Source organism: Pteropus alecto, unplaced genomic scaffold, assembly GCF_000325575.1.
Source record: "Pteropus alecto unplaced genomic scaffold, ASM32557v1 scaffold123, whole genome shotgun sequence".
Taxonomy (NCBI): Eukaryota; Metazoa; Chordata; class Mammalia; order Chiroptera; family Pteropodidae; genus Pteropus; species Pteropus alecto.
In genome coordinates, this window is record NW_006433950.1 from 8,989,076 (window position 1) to 9,004,364 (window position 15,289).

At 40.7% G+C, this 15,289-nt stretch overlaps 1 protein-coding gene across 1 annotated transcript in view; it reads left to right on the forward strand.

Annotated features, from left to right (window-relative positions):
- GLG1 (golgi glycoprotein 1) overlaps positions 1-15,289 on the forward strand; it is a 105,620-nt gene that overhangs the window by 82,760 nt on the left and 7,571 nt on the right. Inside the window, exons 11-21 of the mRNA XM_015586940.2 lie at positions 1,477-1,630; positions 3,230-3,367; positions 5,521-5,607; positions 6,782-6,844; positions 7,540-7,653; positions 8,707-8,795; positions 9,987-10,104; positions 11,167-11,259; positions 12,806-12,943; positions 14,273-14,396; positions 15,104-15,246. Coding sequence (XP_015442426.1) covers positions 1,477-1,630; positions 3,230-3,367; positions 5,521-5,607; positions 6,782-6,844; positions 7,540-7,653; positions 8,707-8,795; positions 9,987-10,104; positions 11,167-11,259; positions 12,806-12,943; positions 14,273-14,396; positions 15,104-15,246 — 1,261 coding nt within the window. The remainder of the gene's footprint in view (positions 1-1,476; positions 1,631-3,229; positions 3,368-5,520; positions 5,608-6,781; positions 6,845-7,539; positions 7,654-8,706; positions 8,796-9,986; positions 10,105-11,166; positions 11,260-12,805; positions 12,944-14,272; positions 14,397-15,103; positions 15,247-15,289) is intronic.

Below are 15,289 nucleotides of genomic sequence, written 5' to 3' on the forward strand. Positions count from 1 at the left end.
TATTTCTTCATTCATTCATTCATTCATTCATTTTAAATAATCAGAATTTATTTTTGAGTTCTGGAATAGCGGACACACTCCAGTCCCCTGAAAAGCATCTCTCTTGCTTTCAGAACAGTATCTAAAAGTAGAGGTAGCCCCTGCAGGTCTGTCCCCAAATGTCCCCATGTACTGTTCTTTTGGAAATTAGGGTCAAATGTTTGATACCACAAACATCTATCTGGAAAGAACTTGAGCACCTTTGGGGTAGAACAGAATCTTCAGATATGTCTATAAAAAGATAATAATGCATTTTTGTTTTTATTGATTTGCGCTGGGTATGAGAATTTGCTTTTATTTCTTTAACTATTCAGAGTTATTGAATTTATTCTATCTTAAGAGATTCTCATCAATAAGTGACAACTTGATTCTCATCCTGTTAGCCAAAAAAAGAGAGGTAGGAGGAGGCAGAGACGAAATAGGAGAAGGATCTGTTACTGTCAGAATCACTATAATTTGTTGGCTGTAATCTCCTGTTGTCATGTCTTATTTTTGCTTCTCACCTGTAAAGCAGCCAGTACCGGATGCGGCTTCTCAAGTTTACCTCCTTCCTGATTCAGTTTTTTAAGCCACTGTGCTTTGGTCATTAACTTTTTCTGGTGATTAATATAGGTTTTACCCCCATACTTTACTGATCTTAAAAAGATCACTTGAAGATTTAATATGTTTCTGTTCCCTCAAATTAGCTCTAGAAAAGACTGCAGAAAGCTAGTGGGAGTTCCCCTGTGCTTATTACCCAGGCCTTCGCACCAGGAGTGATGGAGAGTTACTGAGTTTTACTATCTTAACAAAACCATGTTTTTTTCTCTTCTGTAATTCCTTCAGCCATGATCAAAAGGTGCTTCACAGTCTTGAAAGCTACTCTTTAAATATTAGCCTTTCTCCTCCCAGTAAGTAGCTCTCTCCCAAAATTGACATTATGATGTGGACAGAATTAAGCATCATTGACCTAATTCAGAGAAGCAGCAGGCTTGTTGCCTAATCCACTGTCTCTGGAGTCAAAATTAAATGTTAAATTTTTTAAATTGATATGCATATTCAAGTAAACTAAAATTATAATTGCCTTACCTCGTGTGGGAGAAAGAAGACGAACAGTTTCACTAGAAAGGAAGTTGAATGGGAGATTCTGTTTCTCCTGCAATTTCCTGATCTTATTGAATCTAGTGTATCAGATAGGATTGAATTTCATTCATACTTAGTAAAAATTTATGAATTGCCTGCTGATTGCTACAACCCTTGTTTTCTCATTTTGGCCAGGTCATGTTAGTACTGGGTCGGCTCTTGTAATGTTGTGTGCCTTACGTAGCCAGGATAACAGCTCTGAAGTAGAACTTAAATCTTCTCTGTTAAGGTTAACAAACTTCTACAGATTGACCACTGTGTGTTCATAAAGAACAAATTCAGGAATACTTTTTGTTTATCTGCTTGACCTTATAGGCTGGACCCTGTCTTATACCGCAAGTGCCAGGGAGATGCATCTCGTCTTTGCCACACCCACGGCTGGAATGAAACCAGTGAACTTATGCCTCCTGGAGCTGTGTTCTCTTGCTTATATAGACATGCCTACCGCACAGAGGAACAGGGCAGGAGGGTATGCAACACTATTGACTTTATTTCTTCATGTCATCATTTGTTTTTTAATTAGTTTGCTATATATATTGTTCTGATTTCTGTCATCCTAGGAAAACTTTGTTAGTATGTCTGGTGGGGAGGGGTTGCTGAGTATACATAGAGTTGTTCCATCAGTTTTCCCGTCAGATTTTGTTTTTAACAAAGTGAATCAGGAGCATTTACATTTTTTTCTTTACATTATTGAAATCTGAATCATATATAGACAATTAAATTCTGCTTCTCTAAACTTCAGTTGGCTTTAAATAAAGATCCGTTAGAAGCTCTTAGCCAGGACACAGTTTTTGGGCTCCTGCCCTTGGCAGCAGAACACACAATGCCTGTGTTAGTGAGACCTCTCTCACAGTCCGCTAATCAGAGCAGAACCTCCATGCCCCAGTCTCTTGATATCTGTCTGCCCTGATTGCCACCTCTTTGGGGGATCTTTGTGTGTGTTTGGCTCTCAGGCAACATTTACTGCCGTCTAGTGCTACATTGATGTGCCACTTGCTCTCCAGGATGGCCTCCTGAAGGTACTCGTTGCATTTCAGTCCTGAGCTTAATGAAAAGCCTGACTAAGTTTAGGATTCGGGATGAGGAAACCCAGATAGAAAGATTTGTCATACTTCAGATACTGCAGTCTTAACCCAGTTTTTATACTGCTATGTAAGAAAATATGGGAATTTGTTGTTACTTTTTTATTCATATAACGAGCTGCTCCTTGATCACAGGTGCGCCTAAGTCCTGGCGTGGTGGTAGTCACTGTAATAGGAGGTTCCTTGTCTTATAAATGAAGAAAGTGTTGGAACCTGGTATACTGTCTTTTTTTTTTAAGTATACTTCTTTTTAAAAATTGAGGTGAAACTCATAGAACATAAAACTAACCATTTTAAAGAGAAATATTCAGTGACATTTAGTACATTGACAAAGTTGTGCAACCACCATCTCTGTACAGCAAAACATTTCCATGTCTCTGAAAGGAAACCCCATGCCCGTTAATTAGTTGCTCTTCACGCCCCCTCCCACCACAGCCCCAGATGTGTGGGTCCTTGTAGGAAGAGAGATTGATGGTACTCATCATTGACAGCTTTCTTAGAACCGTTCCAGATATTTTAGTTTTCATCTGTTTCACCCTCTGCTGATTCTAACTCATCCAGAAGAGTCTGGTCCAGACCTGTGGAAACCGTTGCCTCTACTGTTGCCTGCTTGTTCTGAGTTTAGGTAAATTTGAACTCAGTTCTCCTGACCCATGCGTATTCTCTCCTGAATTGGACCCAGCATTCGACTCTACCATGGAGAAGGAGCAAGTTAATTTTGCTAAACAAAAAACTAAGCTAGTCTGAACAAATTCAGTTCAGGATTACTGAAGAAAGGATGTTGTTTCATATTGTACATTAGAATATGCCAAATGTATATTCTCATTCCAAAAGATGAGTTTTTAGAAGGTTCGTAGGACATTTAATTCTTATTGCGGAAGAGATTCAAGGTATAAAGTTATTTACTAGTTTCCTGACATAATCTATTGCCTTTTTGTTTTGGTTTTGGTACCTTTAAAGTATTTTGCTTGTTCCTTCTCATGTAGCTGTCACGGGAGTGCCGAGCTGAAGTGCAAAGGATTCTACACCAGCGTGCCATGGACGTTAAGCTTGATCCCGCCCTCCAGGATAAGTGCCTGATTGATCTGGGAAAATGGTGCAGTGAAAAAACAGAAACCGGACAGGTAGGTGACATGGCTGCCTGTTTATCTTACAGTAATTATAATGTTCATGATTAACATTTTATATAGAGTACAAACCCCATAAAATTCATCTCTGTTTACTTCACAGACATGATTTGCTATGTTATTTGGTATTCTTTCTATAAGAAATCCTCAGGAAAATTTTCTCTTTGGTCTCTATATCAGGAATAATTGTACTTTTCCTAAGCAGTTAGTTTGTTTTTATATTATGGTTGCTGTATTTTGTAATTGATTATTTTCCCTCTTTACTTGGCCTCTTTAAAAGCCTAGAGCCAAAGCTGTGGCCTGCCTCTAGCGAGTATTTAAACAGATCTGTGGTAGGCGTTCTGTGTACCAGCTTGCTACTCCTGATGCCATCCCCCTTTCCTTAACATCCTTTTTTTTTTTTGTTTGCACATTTTTACTCATTTTCAATTCATTTTATCTTGCCTTTTTTTTCTTTTCTCACTTTTATAAGCCACATTAAGCCCTCAAGAGGGAAGGCAGGGTATACATATATACATATATATGTAAATACAGGGATGCATTAATACTGTGCATGCCCTACAACAGTCCTACAAGATATATAGAAATGGAATTTTTTCTTTAAACTAGTAATTGGCAAAATTGAGGCTCAGAGAACCAAAGTGTATTGACTCCCTTACCTAACACTCAGGTCTAATCCTAGCCAGACATTCGTTCCGTTACATTATAACCTCTCCATACAAGAAAGTGTAGAGAAGGTGCAGCCCCCAAGAATTACATGCATGCCATAAATGCTTCCTTAGGATTTTGTGCCTGGTTTAAAAAAAGAAAAAAGAAAAAAAGATACATTACTGCATTCTAGCAAATTAATTAGCATGTGTTCTAAATATACTTCTAAAAATACTAAAACAAGGCATGAACCCAGGTTCCCAGGTTCCATTTGTAGCACTCCCAAACATCCTCTGGGATTAAACTGTGAAAAAGTCACATGCGCAGGAATTGGACATTTTTAAGAAGCAACAGGGCTGCCTACACAGATCTGCTGGGCCGGGGCGTATCATTTTCGGCGGTGAGTTTCCTGGGCTTGTTATTGCTAGAAAAGCCTATTGTTTCGCTTTCGGCTTCCTCTGTCTAATGCAACAAGGGATATGATCATATGGAATCCTAGGAAAGTTTCCTTTTATACCCCCTGTAAAGTAACACTGAGAAAGGTGCACTGCATTGCAGCCCACCTCTATGAAGCTAAACTTAAAAAAGCATTCCATGAATGGGATTTTCCCCTTTGCCATTTATCCTGCTCTCAAAAGTTTTATGCATTTTCTTTAAGGGTTGTAGAATTTCAACAACCCTTTTCCACCCTTCCCATTTTGATTTCTAAACAGAGATTCTTGCTGAATTGTAAGTTAAAATTGATCTGTTAACAGAGCTCTTTACTGAGAAATAGCTGTCGATATGCTTTGGGAAGGTGAGCTGATGTTATACTTAAAAATCTCTAAATCACTAAGAGAAATAGTAATAGACTGATGCTATAAGATTGCTCCAGCTCAGTTTCTAAAGCCCAGACTAGAGAGCTTTTAGATACCAAAACCCTAGATTGCTCACTTGTTTTGCCATTTTCCCTCAGATGATCCTTTATGTGGGCTAGGGTTAGAACACCAGATTTGACTTGCAGGAGCTATCATCTCTATGCTACAGTTAAGATCCTGGGTCCCAATAGAGTCTTAAATTATTCCACATCTTTTACTGTGAATTTATTGTGCAGTGATCATTATCAAAACCAGATTTAAAATGAAAGGCAAAGATTATCAAAACACAGAAAAAAATGAAATGACAGGGTGTTGATGGAATGAAATAAAAGCCTGATAAGATTTTTAGACTCTGAGGACACCTGAACAATGATTCTTATTGGGCTTCTCGATTTGGCCTTCTGGAGAATTTACATGGCTGTTGTACCCCCTTGATCCTCTTGACCACCCTGTTATGTCAAGTAATTTTTGAACCATCCCTGTTTGGGAAATCAAATAAAGCTTTAGTACTCTGTTTATAGTGTAGTAGTTTTAAAAGGTAAAGAAAAGGAGGACCACCAGAAAGGAAGTAGACACTGTTATCTCAGCTTCCCTTGATCATTTATATAATTGACAAACGCCAGGGGATTGCCTTTTTATTTGCAGGAGCTTGAGTGCCTCCAGGATCATCTTGATGACTTGGCTGTAGAGTGCAGAGATATAGTCGGCAACCTCACCGAGTTAGAATCCGAGGTAAGCAGTTTGCAGCTCGTAGAAGGAGAATGCCCTGTCAGCAGCCTTTCCTTTTTTCTTGGTTCTACTGTTTGTAGACTCTTGAGAGAACAGATTCTCTGTAAAACAAAAGAACCTCGTCAGATTCTCTCTGTTTGATTTGTAAAGAAGAATATTGTGACGCTTCCTGAACACCTGTCCTCATTTCTCAAGAAAAACATTTTATACATTTAGCCCTTTGGTTTTCTTCATAAATTAGAATTATCACAGTGATCAGACCAATCATTTTTCCCCTTTAAGAAAAGATAGCAGCTATACTTCAGATCTCCTAATCACATTCAAGAATAGTTTAAGCATTCCTGTTCTCTTATCTTTAGCTCCTTCAATTAGGTCATTTGGTAATGTTTGTGTGTTTAATAAAATAAAAGCCTAGGACTTCAAGTTAAACATGTAAGATTGAATACATGTGTTTATCCCTGTTCCATCTTGAAACCCACGAAAATATAAAAATGAAGTTAAAAAACCTTATAAGCATAGGCATTTATTTTTAGAAATACAGAGATTATTACTGGGGAGGGGACAGCTAAAATTTTTAAATTGGCCTTGTAGGGGCAGAAATCAGGGAAACAGGGAATTGCTGTTTTATTTTTGTTTTGTTTTTTTATCATAAGCCTTTTAGAGCTATTTGAATTGTCAAAATTGGCAGTATATAAAATTACATTTCTCGACCAGTATTTTTTTTTTTCTTTTTGCTTTCTATTTTTCAAAAATTTATTGCCTCCTTTCATCTTCTGTCATCTCCTTTCCCATTCTCATTGTCCTTGTGGACTTAAGAGGACATTCTGGGGTGCATAACTCTTTAAAGGAAGATGTTATTTCAGCAGCTAGTGCTGGACAGGGGTTACTCTCTGCTAAAGGCATTTAGTGTGTGTTCCCCAGAGGCAGTGGTTTATCATTTGGTTTGAGGACAATGATCTGGTTTAAGAGCTTATAAACTGGAGATGGATGTCAGTTACCCTTGTTTACATTTTGAACTGCTTAGCTTTTTGGAAAAACTTGAAAGGCTTTATATACTCTAGTATTGTTAAATGTTTTTGCTCCCCACTTCTTAATTCTGCATCTGCGTCTAGAAAATGTTCCTATCACCATTCCTGGTTCTTTCTAAGGTAGAATTTTTATGTTTAATCTTCTACAGGATATTCAAATAGAAGCCTTGCTGATGAGAGCCTGCGAGCCCATAATTCAGAACTTTTGCCATGTAAGTTTTGTCCAGAGGAACAAGGGTTAGAAACAACCAAATTTACTGGGACTCTGGCCCGCAAATGTATTGGACTCATCTCTGTCTTCAGCATACATTACTCTTGAGCAATAGCCAATTTGGAGAAGTTGAAAATGTAAAAAAAATCAAGAGGGGGTGCCACCATCCTGGGAAACCTTATTTGATTATCCTTCCGAGGGGCCCAGATATATGGTTAAGCACAGTTGTTGAATGCCCTTCGTAAGAGGGAAGAAAAGCAGTAATAGTGGTTTCCCCTTCCAGCTGTCTCCTTGTACTCTTGTACTTCGATACTGAGACAATTGTGTTACTTTATTATTTTGTTCACTTATTTTGAACTACCTAAATTGTGGGAGCAAAACACACCGAGGAATTGTGAGGATCTGGCAACCATGAAGCGATGTTATCAGCTGCTGGCACCGTATAAGGAAAGGAGTAAAAAACTGCATAGCACATACTCCAGTTGGAGCTTTGTGCAGGGACACTTGCCATGTATATGTTATTCCTCAAACGTTTATCCCTTGTAATTTCTCAGGCTTTTTTTTGACATAATTTAATATGAACCTTGTTTACGAAGGCTCTAGAATCAGTCTTGTTTGCATTTTTGATGGACTGGGGTGCAGGATTTGCTCATTAATTGTTACAAATGAAGTGCAAATGTGCTTTGCCTTCCCCAGGATGTGGCAGATAACCAGATAGACTCTGGGGACCTGATGGAGTGTCTGATACAGAACAAACACCAGAAGGACATGAATGAGAAGTGCGCCATTGGAGTCACCCACTTTCAGCTGGTCAGTAACACCTGGCAGGTCCTTCTTGTCCTAGCTGCATGATGATGACTGAATCCTGTCCTCTTTCAGAAAATCAGAAAAATTGTTTCCTCTGAAAACGATTTCCTGTGAAAAATCGTTTTTTCCAAATATATGCCTTATTTCGATTTGTTCTTAATAAATGCGGTTTTTACCTGCTATGGCCAAACACCTTGTTGGGCTCCTAGAAATTTGGTGATAAGTAAGACAGTCCATACCCTTAGGGAGCATGCAGTCCAGTGTGGATAGAGACAGGTGGACTGGCATGTCCTGCTTCAGGCACATCGCTTGCCTTCATAAGATATTTTAGCCTTTCCTTTAACAGTAGCAATGGGATCTGCTGTTTATGTCACTGTTCATTGCAGCAGCCCAAATATATATCAGTACATGGGACTCTAAGGTCTGACATTTGACTAAGAAGGTTAAACCATGCTTTTCATAGTTACCACCTGTCTAAGGGAAGTGTTTCTGGTAAAGCTAGCACTTCCTTCCAGGAGGACTAATCCAGACATCTGTGTAAAATTTCCCTCTCCTCGGGGTATATAGCCTTTGCCATATGATACGAGGGCCTTGGGAGTGCAGCACAGGAGGCAGTGGTGGAGCACACAAACCCTGCCCTGTCAACTGTGTTCTAGTAAGAGAAAGACATAAAACACGTTTATGAGTAAGTGCATAGTGGCCCGTGAAGAAAAATAAAACAGCGTAAGGGCTGGGGCGGTGAAGAAGAAAAGGGACCTCAGGAGCATTTGAATAGAAATTCAAGGAAGTGACGGAGTAAACCATGAGGAGATCTGGGAGAATGGCCCTTTTGGCCAAGGGAACAGCGTGTGTGTGATTGAAATGGCAGGGAACTTGTGTGCCCCGAGCAGAGGGAAGAATGGAGGTGTTGGCGGGTCATGAAGCCTGCGGGACACAGGGCACGTCCTGCAGGGCCTGGAAAGCAGGCTTCTGCAAACTATATGAACACAGTGTTGCCCAGCACTGCTGCTTAGAACTTGCCACAGAGCTTCTGATTTTCTTTCTCATCATTTTTAGGTACAGATGAAAGATTTTCGGTTCTCTTACAAGTTTAAAATGGCCTGCAAGGAGGATGTGTTGAAACTTTGCCCCAACATAAAGAAAAAGTATGTAGCTTTTAATTGATTTATTCTGCTTCTCTGAAGTCCTTCCTAGCTACTGGATGGCTATCTGGGATGTCAGGGGGCCTCCTGCTTCTGGCAGAGGAGGCCTCCTGCATACTCCTTGGGAGGGTAGTGAGGACACACACTTGGATTGTCTGGATATGATCTAGGTAGCCACTGAAAACCATACCTGGCAGTGGGAGCTCTGATTTGGAAAGCCTGAAGGCTGAAGGAGCACTTTTAGTTGTCCCAGGGTCAGGCTGTGTAACCAATGAAGCAGACAAAGATTGTGCACTTAGAGCAGCAAGTTGCAGTGTGACTCCAAGAGGCGAGCTGACTTCCTCCCAACGTAGTTCCGTACGTCATCTCTTCAGGGAAGGAACAGAGGCTTTTACTGAGGTAGAGATCTACTTATGAAACAGTAACTTTATTCATTTGAGAATTACATCTTAAGAAGGAGAATGATGAGCTTTAATATTTAATAGCATGGTTGCCCAAACTCTTCTAGGTCACTCCTCACAAAGGCACGTTTCTAAAACACATTTCCTCTCATGTAAACCAAGTTCCCATTTTGCTCAGGTTTCTATACTTTTCAGGAATGAGTTTCACAGCACATCAAAGACACAGTCCAGACCTGAGGGCAGCGTTCCTCTCCGGTCACATGCTTTTAACAAAACAAGTGTTGAACTGTCCTTGCACACATGTCCTGTCTCTGGCCTCCTTGCCAGTGAGGAATATAGTCAGTTTTCAGGCTGTGGCCCGACTTTTATGACATACACTCAAATTGCTGCTTTTAGAGCAGGGGTCCCCAACCCCCAGGATGCAAACTGGTACTGGTCTGTGGCCTGTTAGGAACCAGGCTGCACAGCAGGAGGTGAGTGCCGGGGGAGAGCGAGCGAAGCTTCATCTATATCTGCAGCCGCTCCCCAGCGCTAGCATCACCACCTCAGCTCCACCTCAGAACATCAGGCATGAAATTCTCCCAGGAGCACCAGTCCCTGGTGCCAAAACGTTTGGGGACTGCTGCTTTACAGCTTTATAAACACAGTAAGACTTAAGGAAAGGCATTCAAAAACGTGATAAGAGCGGGTATTGAGTTCTGGGAGGTAGTGTTGTCCCTGCCCCAGCCCAGCTCTTGGCTGTCTGCCCACGTGTGGCTCTAGCCAGTCTTAGGCTTTCTCTTTATTTTGGCAGAGTGGACGTGGTGATCTGCCTGAGCACCACCGTGCGCAATGACACTCTACAGGAAGCCAAGGAACACAGGGTGTCCCTGAAGTGTCGCAAGCAGCTGCGGGTGGAGGAGCTGGAAATGGTAATGCCTCATGCTGCAGCCTCCAGTCCCAGAAACCATAGGGGCAGGAGACAGAAAGCTGGGGGAGAGGCAAGGGCCAGTGGAATGATAAAGTGTTTTCTACTGCGTGTACCTGGAATTCCAGAGTAAGACAAGCTGTAAGCATCCAATACAGTCATTCCATCAGTAATGTCCCAAGGGTCACGGGTTTCCTCCCTCTTCACTCTGCTGTCCTTGCATCGGCCTTATCATAAGGCTGCCTGCAGCATCTGGGCCACCTGCTCCAAAATTCGTCTCCAGGAAAATAAAAACAAGAGAAACCTCCCCCAGCATGAGAAAAAGGCCCTTCCCTTCCGTTTGATCGCGTCAGTGTGAGATCCATTCCCACTCCCTGCCATGCACTCATGAGCCAGTGATCATGAAGGTGAAGCTAATACTGGGGAGTCAGCCACAGTGTGCACTGCAAGAGGAAACTTCTTTAAGGTTAAGCCTGTACCATGTTAAGAAAACAGCTAAAGAGATTATTAATATGTTTTGTATTGTGAATCATACTTATTTCACCTCAGTCTAAGCAAAAACTAGTAATGAATACCAAACATCATTAATATCACAGAGGTTGTACTACCAGATTTTCAGATATAGTGATAGTGATTCAGTGATAATTACATTTAAGTGGAGCTGGCCTAACCGTCCTATTACAATTGAGATTTTGGGTCCCTAGCTTTGAACCTAGCTCTTTCAGTTAAATAATAAAAGTGGAACTCTATATTTATATAATGGTTTTAACTTTCTTAAGTGGTTTCCACATCATCCTACTTCATGTCACAGCAGTCTCGTGAAGGGGTCAGTGTAGATGGTAGCATTTCATTTTGCAAAGAAAACTCAAGGCCATGTGACTAGTTAGTGGCAGAACCGAGGCTAAATCCCAGTTCCCCTTTCACTGCAGTGGCCACACTGCTGCCACTTTGCTATGCAGAAGTTGTGGTTACCAGACAAGATCCAGTCAACAAATAAGTGCAAAGAACATTTGACATCTCCAACTTGGAATCACCTCCCTTTTCCTTGCTGGTTCCTCTCACGCAGACAGAGGACATCCGTCTGGAACCAGAGCTGTATGAAGCCTGCAAGAGTGACATCAAGAGCTACTGTTCCGCTGTGCAGTATGGCAATGCCCAGGTAACTTTTTGATGTTACTTTTTAATTGCAAAAGTCATGTGAAGGTAACATTTTAATAATTAATTCTTCACTGGTGGTATAGGCCTCATCGCATGCCATCCAGCCTGATCATCCTCTCTTAAGCTACGTCAGACTTTTCCCAGAGTTCCTCATCTGCATTCCTCTGTGTCTCCTATCTATTCTCTTCCCTCTTTCAGGTTACTTCGTCCACCCAATAATCTCATAATGATCCTTCAAATGTCTCCTCCTCTCTCTAGCTTTCCCAACACCCCGTACCTCCAACATTAATTATTTTCTCACTGTATTCCCATTGCACAGAAGTCTTAACTAAAGGTCACACAAGTACCACCTAAGAAACTTTTTTTTTAATACGTGGAACAGGATCTTACCCAGAGTCATCAGGAATGAAGTGCGAGCAAGCAAATTTTATTTAATGTTCTCCCAGCGACTTGGCTACCTCTCCTAGTCTATTGCCATGGTACTTTCCTGTGGAATAATGGCTTCATCGTCGTCTTTTATCCACTATTCCTGATGCAAAGTTTTCTGTCAGTCTGATTCTCATCCATATAGTTAATCTGTCTCTGAGTTTTCTCTTTATCTTTAATAATGTATAATTTCACTGTGATGTAATTAGGTGTGGTTTTTTATTTCTTTATTCTGGTTATCTCTTTCAGTCTCTTCGGTTTTCATTTCCCTGATCTGTGATTGATTCTTTTCATAACTACCTGTTCTTGATTCTTATCTAACATTTCTTTCCGTATTGTTCTGAGTATGTTAAATATGTTTTAGTTGCTCTATTGCCTTTTTTCCTTTTTTTTTTTTTTGGTGATTCTTAGTTGTCCCTTGAGGATTTCATAGAAGTCTTAAGTCTTTGTGCTACAGCCTTAGCGACTGCAGCTTCCCATCTGCTTTCCTCTTTTACCATTTACAGATGGGATAAGGAAGGAGAGGTTTCAGGATATACTTAATTTACTCTCTTAAAATCCATCCTTTGGCACTTTATGCTTTTATGTTAATCCACTCATATTATCGTACTTATATGTTTATATGTTTGCTCTGTATGATTCGTCAGGGGTAAGGGTTGGGTCTGATTTGTACCTGGCATCTAATGCCATATTCTCATGTGGTGAGAGATGAGTTGAACTGAACCTCCTAGCTTGTGTCTACTGTCTGGTCAGGGTTATTGCTCCAGGGAAGGTCAGAGAGCCTCATATGTGCTCCAGAAGGAATCTTGACAAGGAATAGCTCTAGAAGGCAGAAGGAGCCAGGAGTCCTGGGTGAGTATCCTTCCCTTTAGAGTCCAGTGCAGCCTGCTGTTCATCCATAATTTTTATACAGTTTGGTTTGATATTAGCTCTAAGGTAAATCTATAAATATAATTTTCCTTGGTAAGAAAATCCTGATACCTACCACCTAGGAATTAGAAATGGAAAGTACTTGGATAGAAAAATGGCGGATTCACTAAAATCTGAATGCTTCGGTCAAAACACATGGATTATCAATCCCAAATACACCCCTTAACTTGACCATAACTCTTATGCCCTAGATTATTGAATGTCTGAAAGAAAACAAGAAGCAACTAAGTACTCGTTGCCACCAGAAAGTTTTTAAGCTGCAGGAGACAGAGATGATGGACCCAGAACTGGATTATACACTCATGAGGGTCTGCAAGCAGATGATAAAGGTAAGGGGTCCAAAACCAAGGGCCAAGCGCAGGATGAGTAAATTAACAGCATAAACCTCTTTAAATGTCAGAACAAACTTGCGTAATCTTCCCATTTCAACCTGTTTATACAGCTAAGTTGTGGTTCTCAAAGTCTGGTTCCTAGACCAGTATCAGCATCACATAGGAACCTACAAATTCTTGGGCCTCACCCCAGATCTACTGAATCAGAAACTCTGGGAGTGGAGCAGTCTGGTTTAACAAGCCTGCAGGCGATTCGGATGCATGCTCTCAAGTTTGAAAACCACTAAGCTAACTGACCTCATTTTGACCTGAGCCACAAGTACATAGATGTCCAATGGACATATGATTAGTTTTGGGAGCGATTAGTCGTATTGTGCTGAGACAGCCGCCATCAAATGTTCTGATCATGCATCCACTGCAAACAAAAGGCTTTTCCGTTCTATAAGTTCTTTTTGCTTCGTTTACATCTCCAGTGAACGTTCTCTGCAGCCGCATTGACAATAACTTAGATGTGAGTTCCTGGATCTACCCATTTGTACAAAGAGATTAACTTAAGGTTCTAACCCCTTATTTCAGCTTCCCTTTAAAATAAAATGCTACTTTTCACCATATCAAATAAGTTCCAAAGAGAATTGTGGAAGTTGGAAGTCTCTTTTGCTGGGCCTGATAGAATTGAGTCCTCTGTAAAAGTGGAAATGTCAGACTTTGATTTGTGGGAACTTTGTAAAATTTTTGATGACTTTTATAAAACTCAAATGAGCAATCCAGTCCCCATAGTAAGATATCAGTAGACTATAATTAGCAGATAGAGATGGAGTTTATTACTCGTCCGTTGGAAATGGAGCTCTAACTTCAAGGATGGAGCTCTAACTAACAAGCATACAGAGGCTAACCCTGTCGTTAGGAGAAGAACCAGACGGATTCTTGTTCACAATGGTTAGTGGGTAATTCTGAAGTTTCCCATTGGGACTGGGTGGATATGGCTTGATTGCTACATGGGCAGCTGGTCCAATGTTATATTCATGCTTAAGTAAAGTTTAAGCTCACGAGATGCCATGTAATGTAATGTAGCCATGAAAGTAGGCAACCAGCGCTGTGCAAAGTAGGAAACAGTGAGGTGGGAGAAAGAAATATGAGAACTATCGTTGAGAATAGGTAAAGAACGGGGAACTTGAGGCCGAGTGCTTACTCAGGCTTAGCCGTTTCTCTTGTACCAAGTGATACCTTCAGGCCGCTTCTGTCATAAGCTCCTCAGTAAGAGTGAAACAGATGGTATTAGTTGTCATGTCTGGATAGCAGTTTTTATAAAACTTTGATTCTTTGCAGAGGTTCTGTCCAGAAGCGGATTCCAAAACCATGTTGCAGTGCTTGAAACAGAATAAAAACAGTGAACTGATGGATCCCAAATGCAAACAGATGATAACTAAGCGCCAGATTACCCAGAACACAGGTAACATCTGGCTTGGCTTTCCTGGTCCCACGCTTAAGTGGAATAGAGTGGACATGTACTTACTTAAACTGTAGGTGCTTTGTTGCCTGTGAATTTTAAGAGAGAGCTTGGATGTAAGCAAAATGACCTACTCCTTCCTTGAATAATGTCCAGAAGAATGGAATGAAAGTCATGGGGAAAAGGAGGCTTAAATAATAGAAAACTGCTTTTGAAGGGCATACAGAAGGAGTCAGGACTAGAGTTCTTGAAAAGTCTAGAGATTTAATAAAACTCTATGGATGTGGCAGGAGAATATATGGGTAATCTGCTTTAGAAAGAGAAATTTCATTTCTGAGTTGCAAGACTTTATAACTTAATGGGCAAGACGAGTTGGGTATTCTTTTATCAGTATTTCCAAAAATAATGCTATGGGGCAGGTTGCCGATGTCTTATTTTCGTGAGGACGACCTAGAATACTGGTCTCACTAGACCCTGCGGAGCTGCTACAGATTAGGATTCCTGGCGGGGGTCACCACATCTACTTTACCAAATTATATTTCTGTTGTAAAACAATATAGTGAGAGCTCAGTAAACATTTATTGGATAAGCAAATCAGTGGTCAATTTGTGGTCATTGATATAACATGCCCCTTTGTGGAAGGTGGATCTCTAAAACCTCGTGAATCCAGTTAGAATATTTTATCATGTATTTATCATTTTCTGCTCTAGATTACCGCTTAAATCCTGTGCTAAGAAAAGCCTGTAAAGCTGACATTCCTAAATTCTGTCATGGTATCCTGACTAAGGCCAAGGATGATTCAGAGCTAGAAGGTCAAGTCATCTCTTGCCTCAAGCTGAGATATGCTGACCAGGTAAACTGGCGTGAGCTCTCCAAAGAGGTGTGTTTATGGAGCC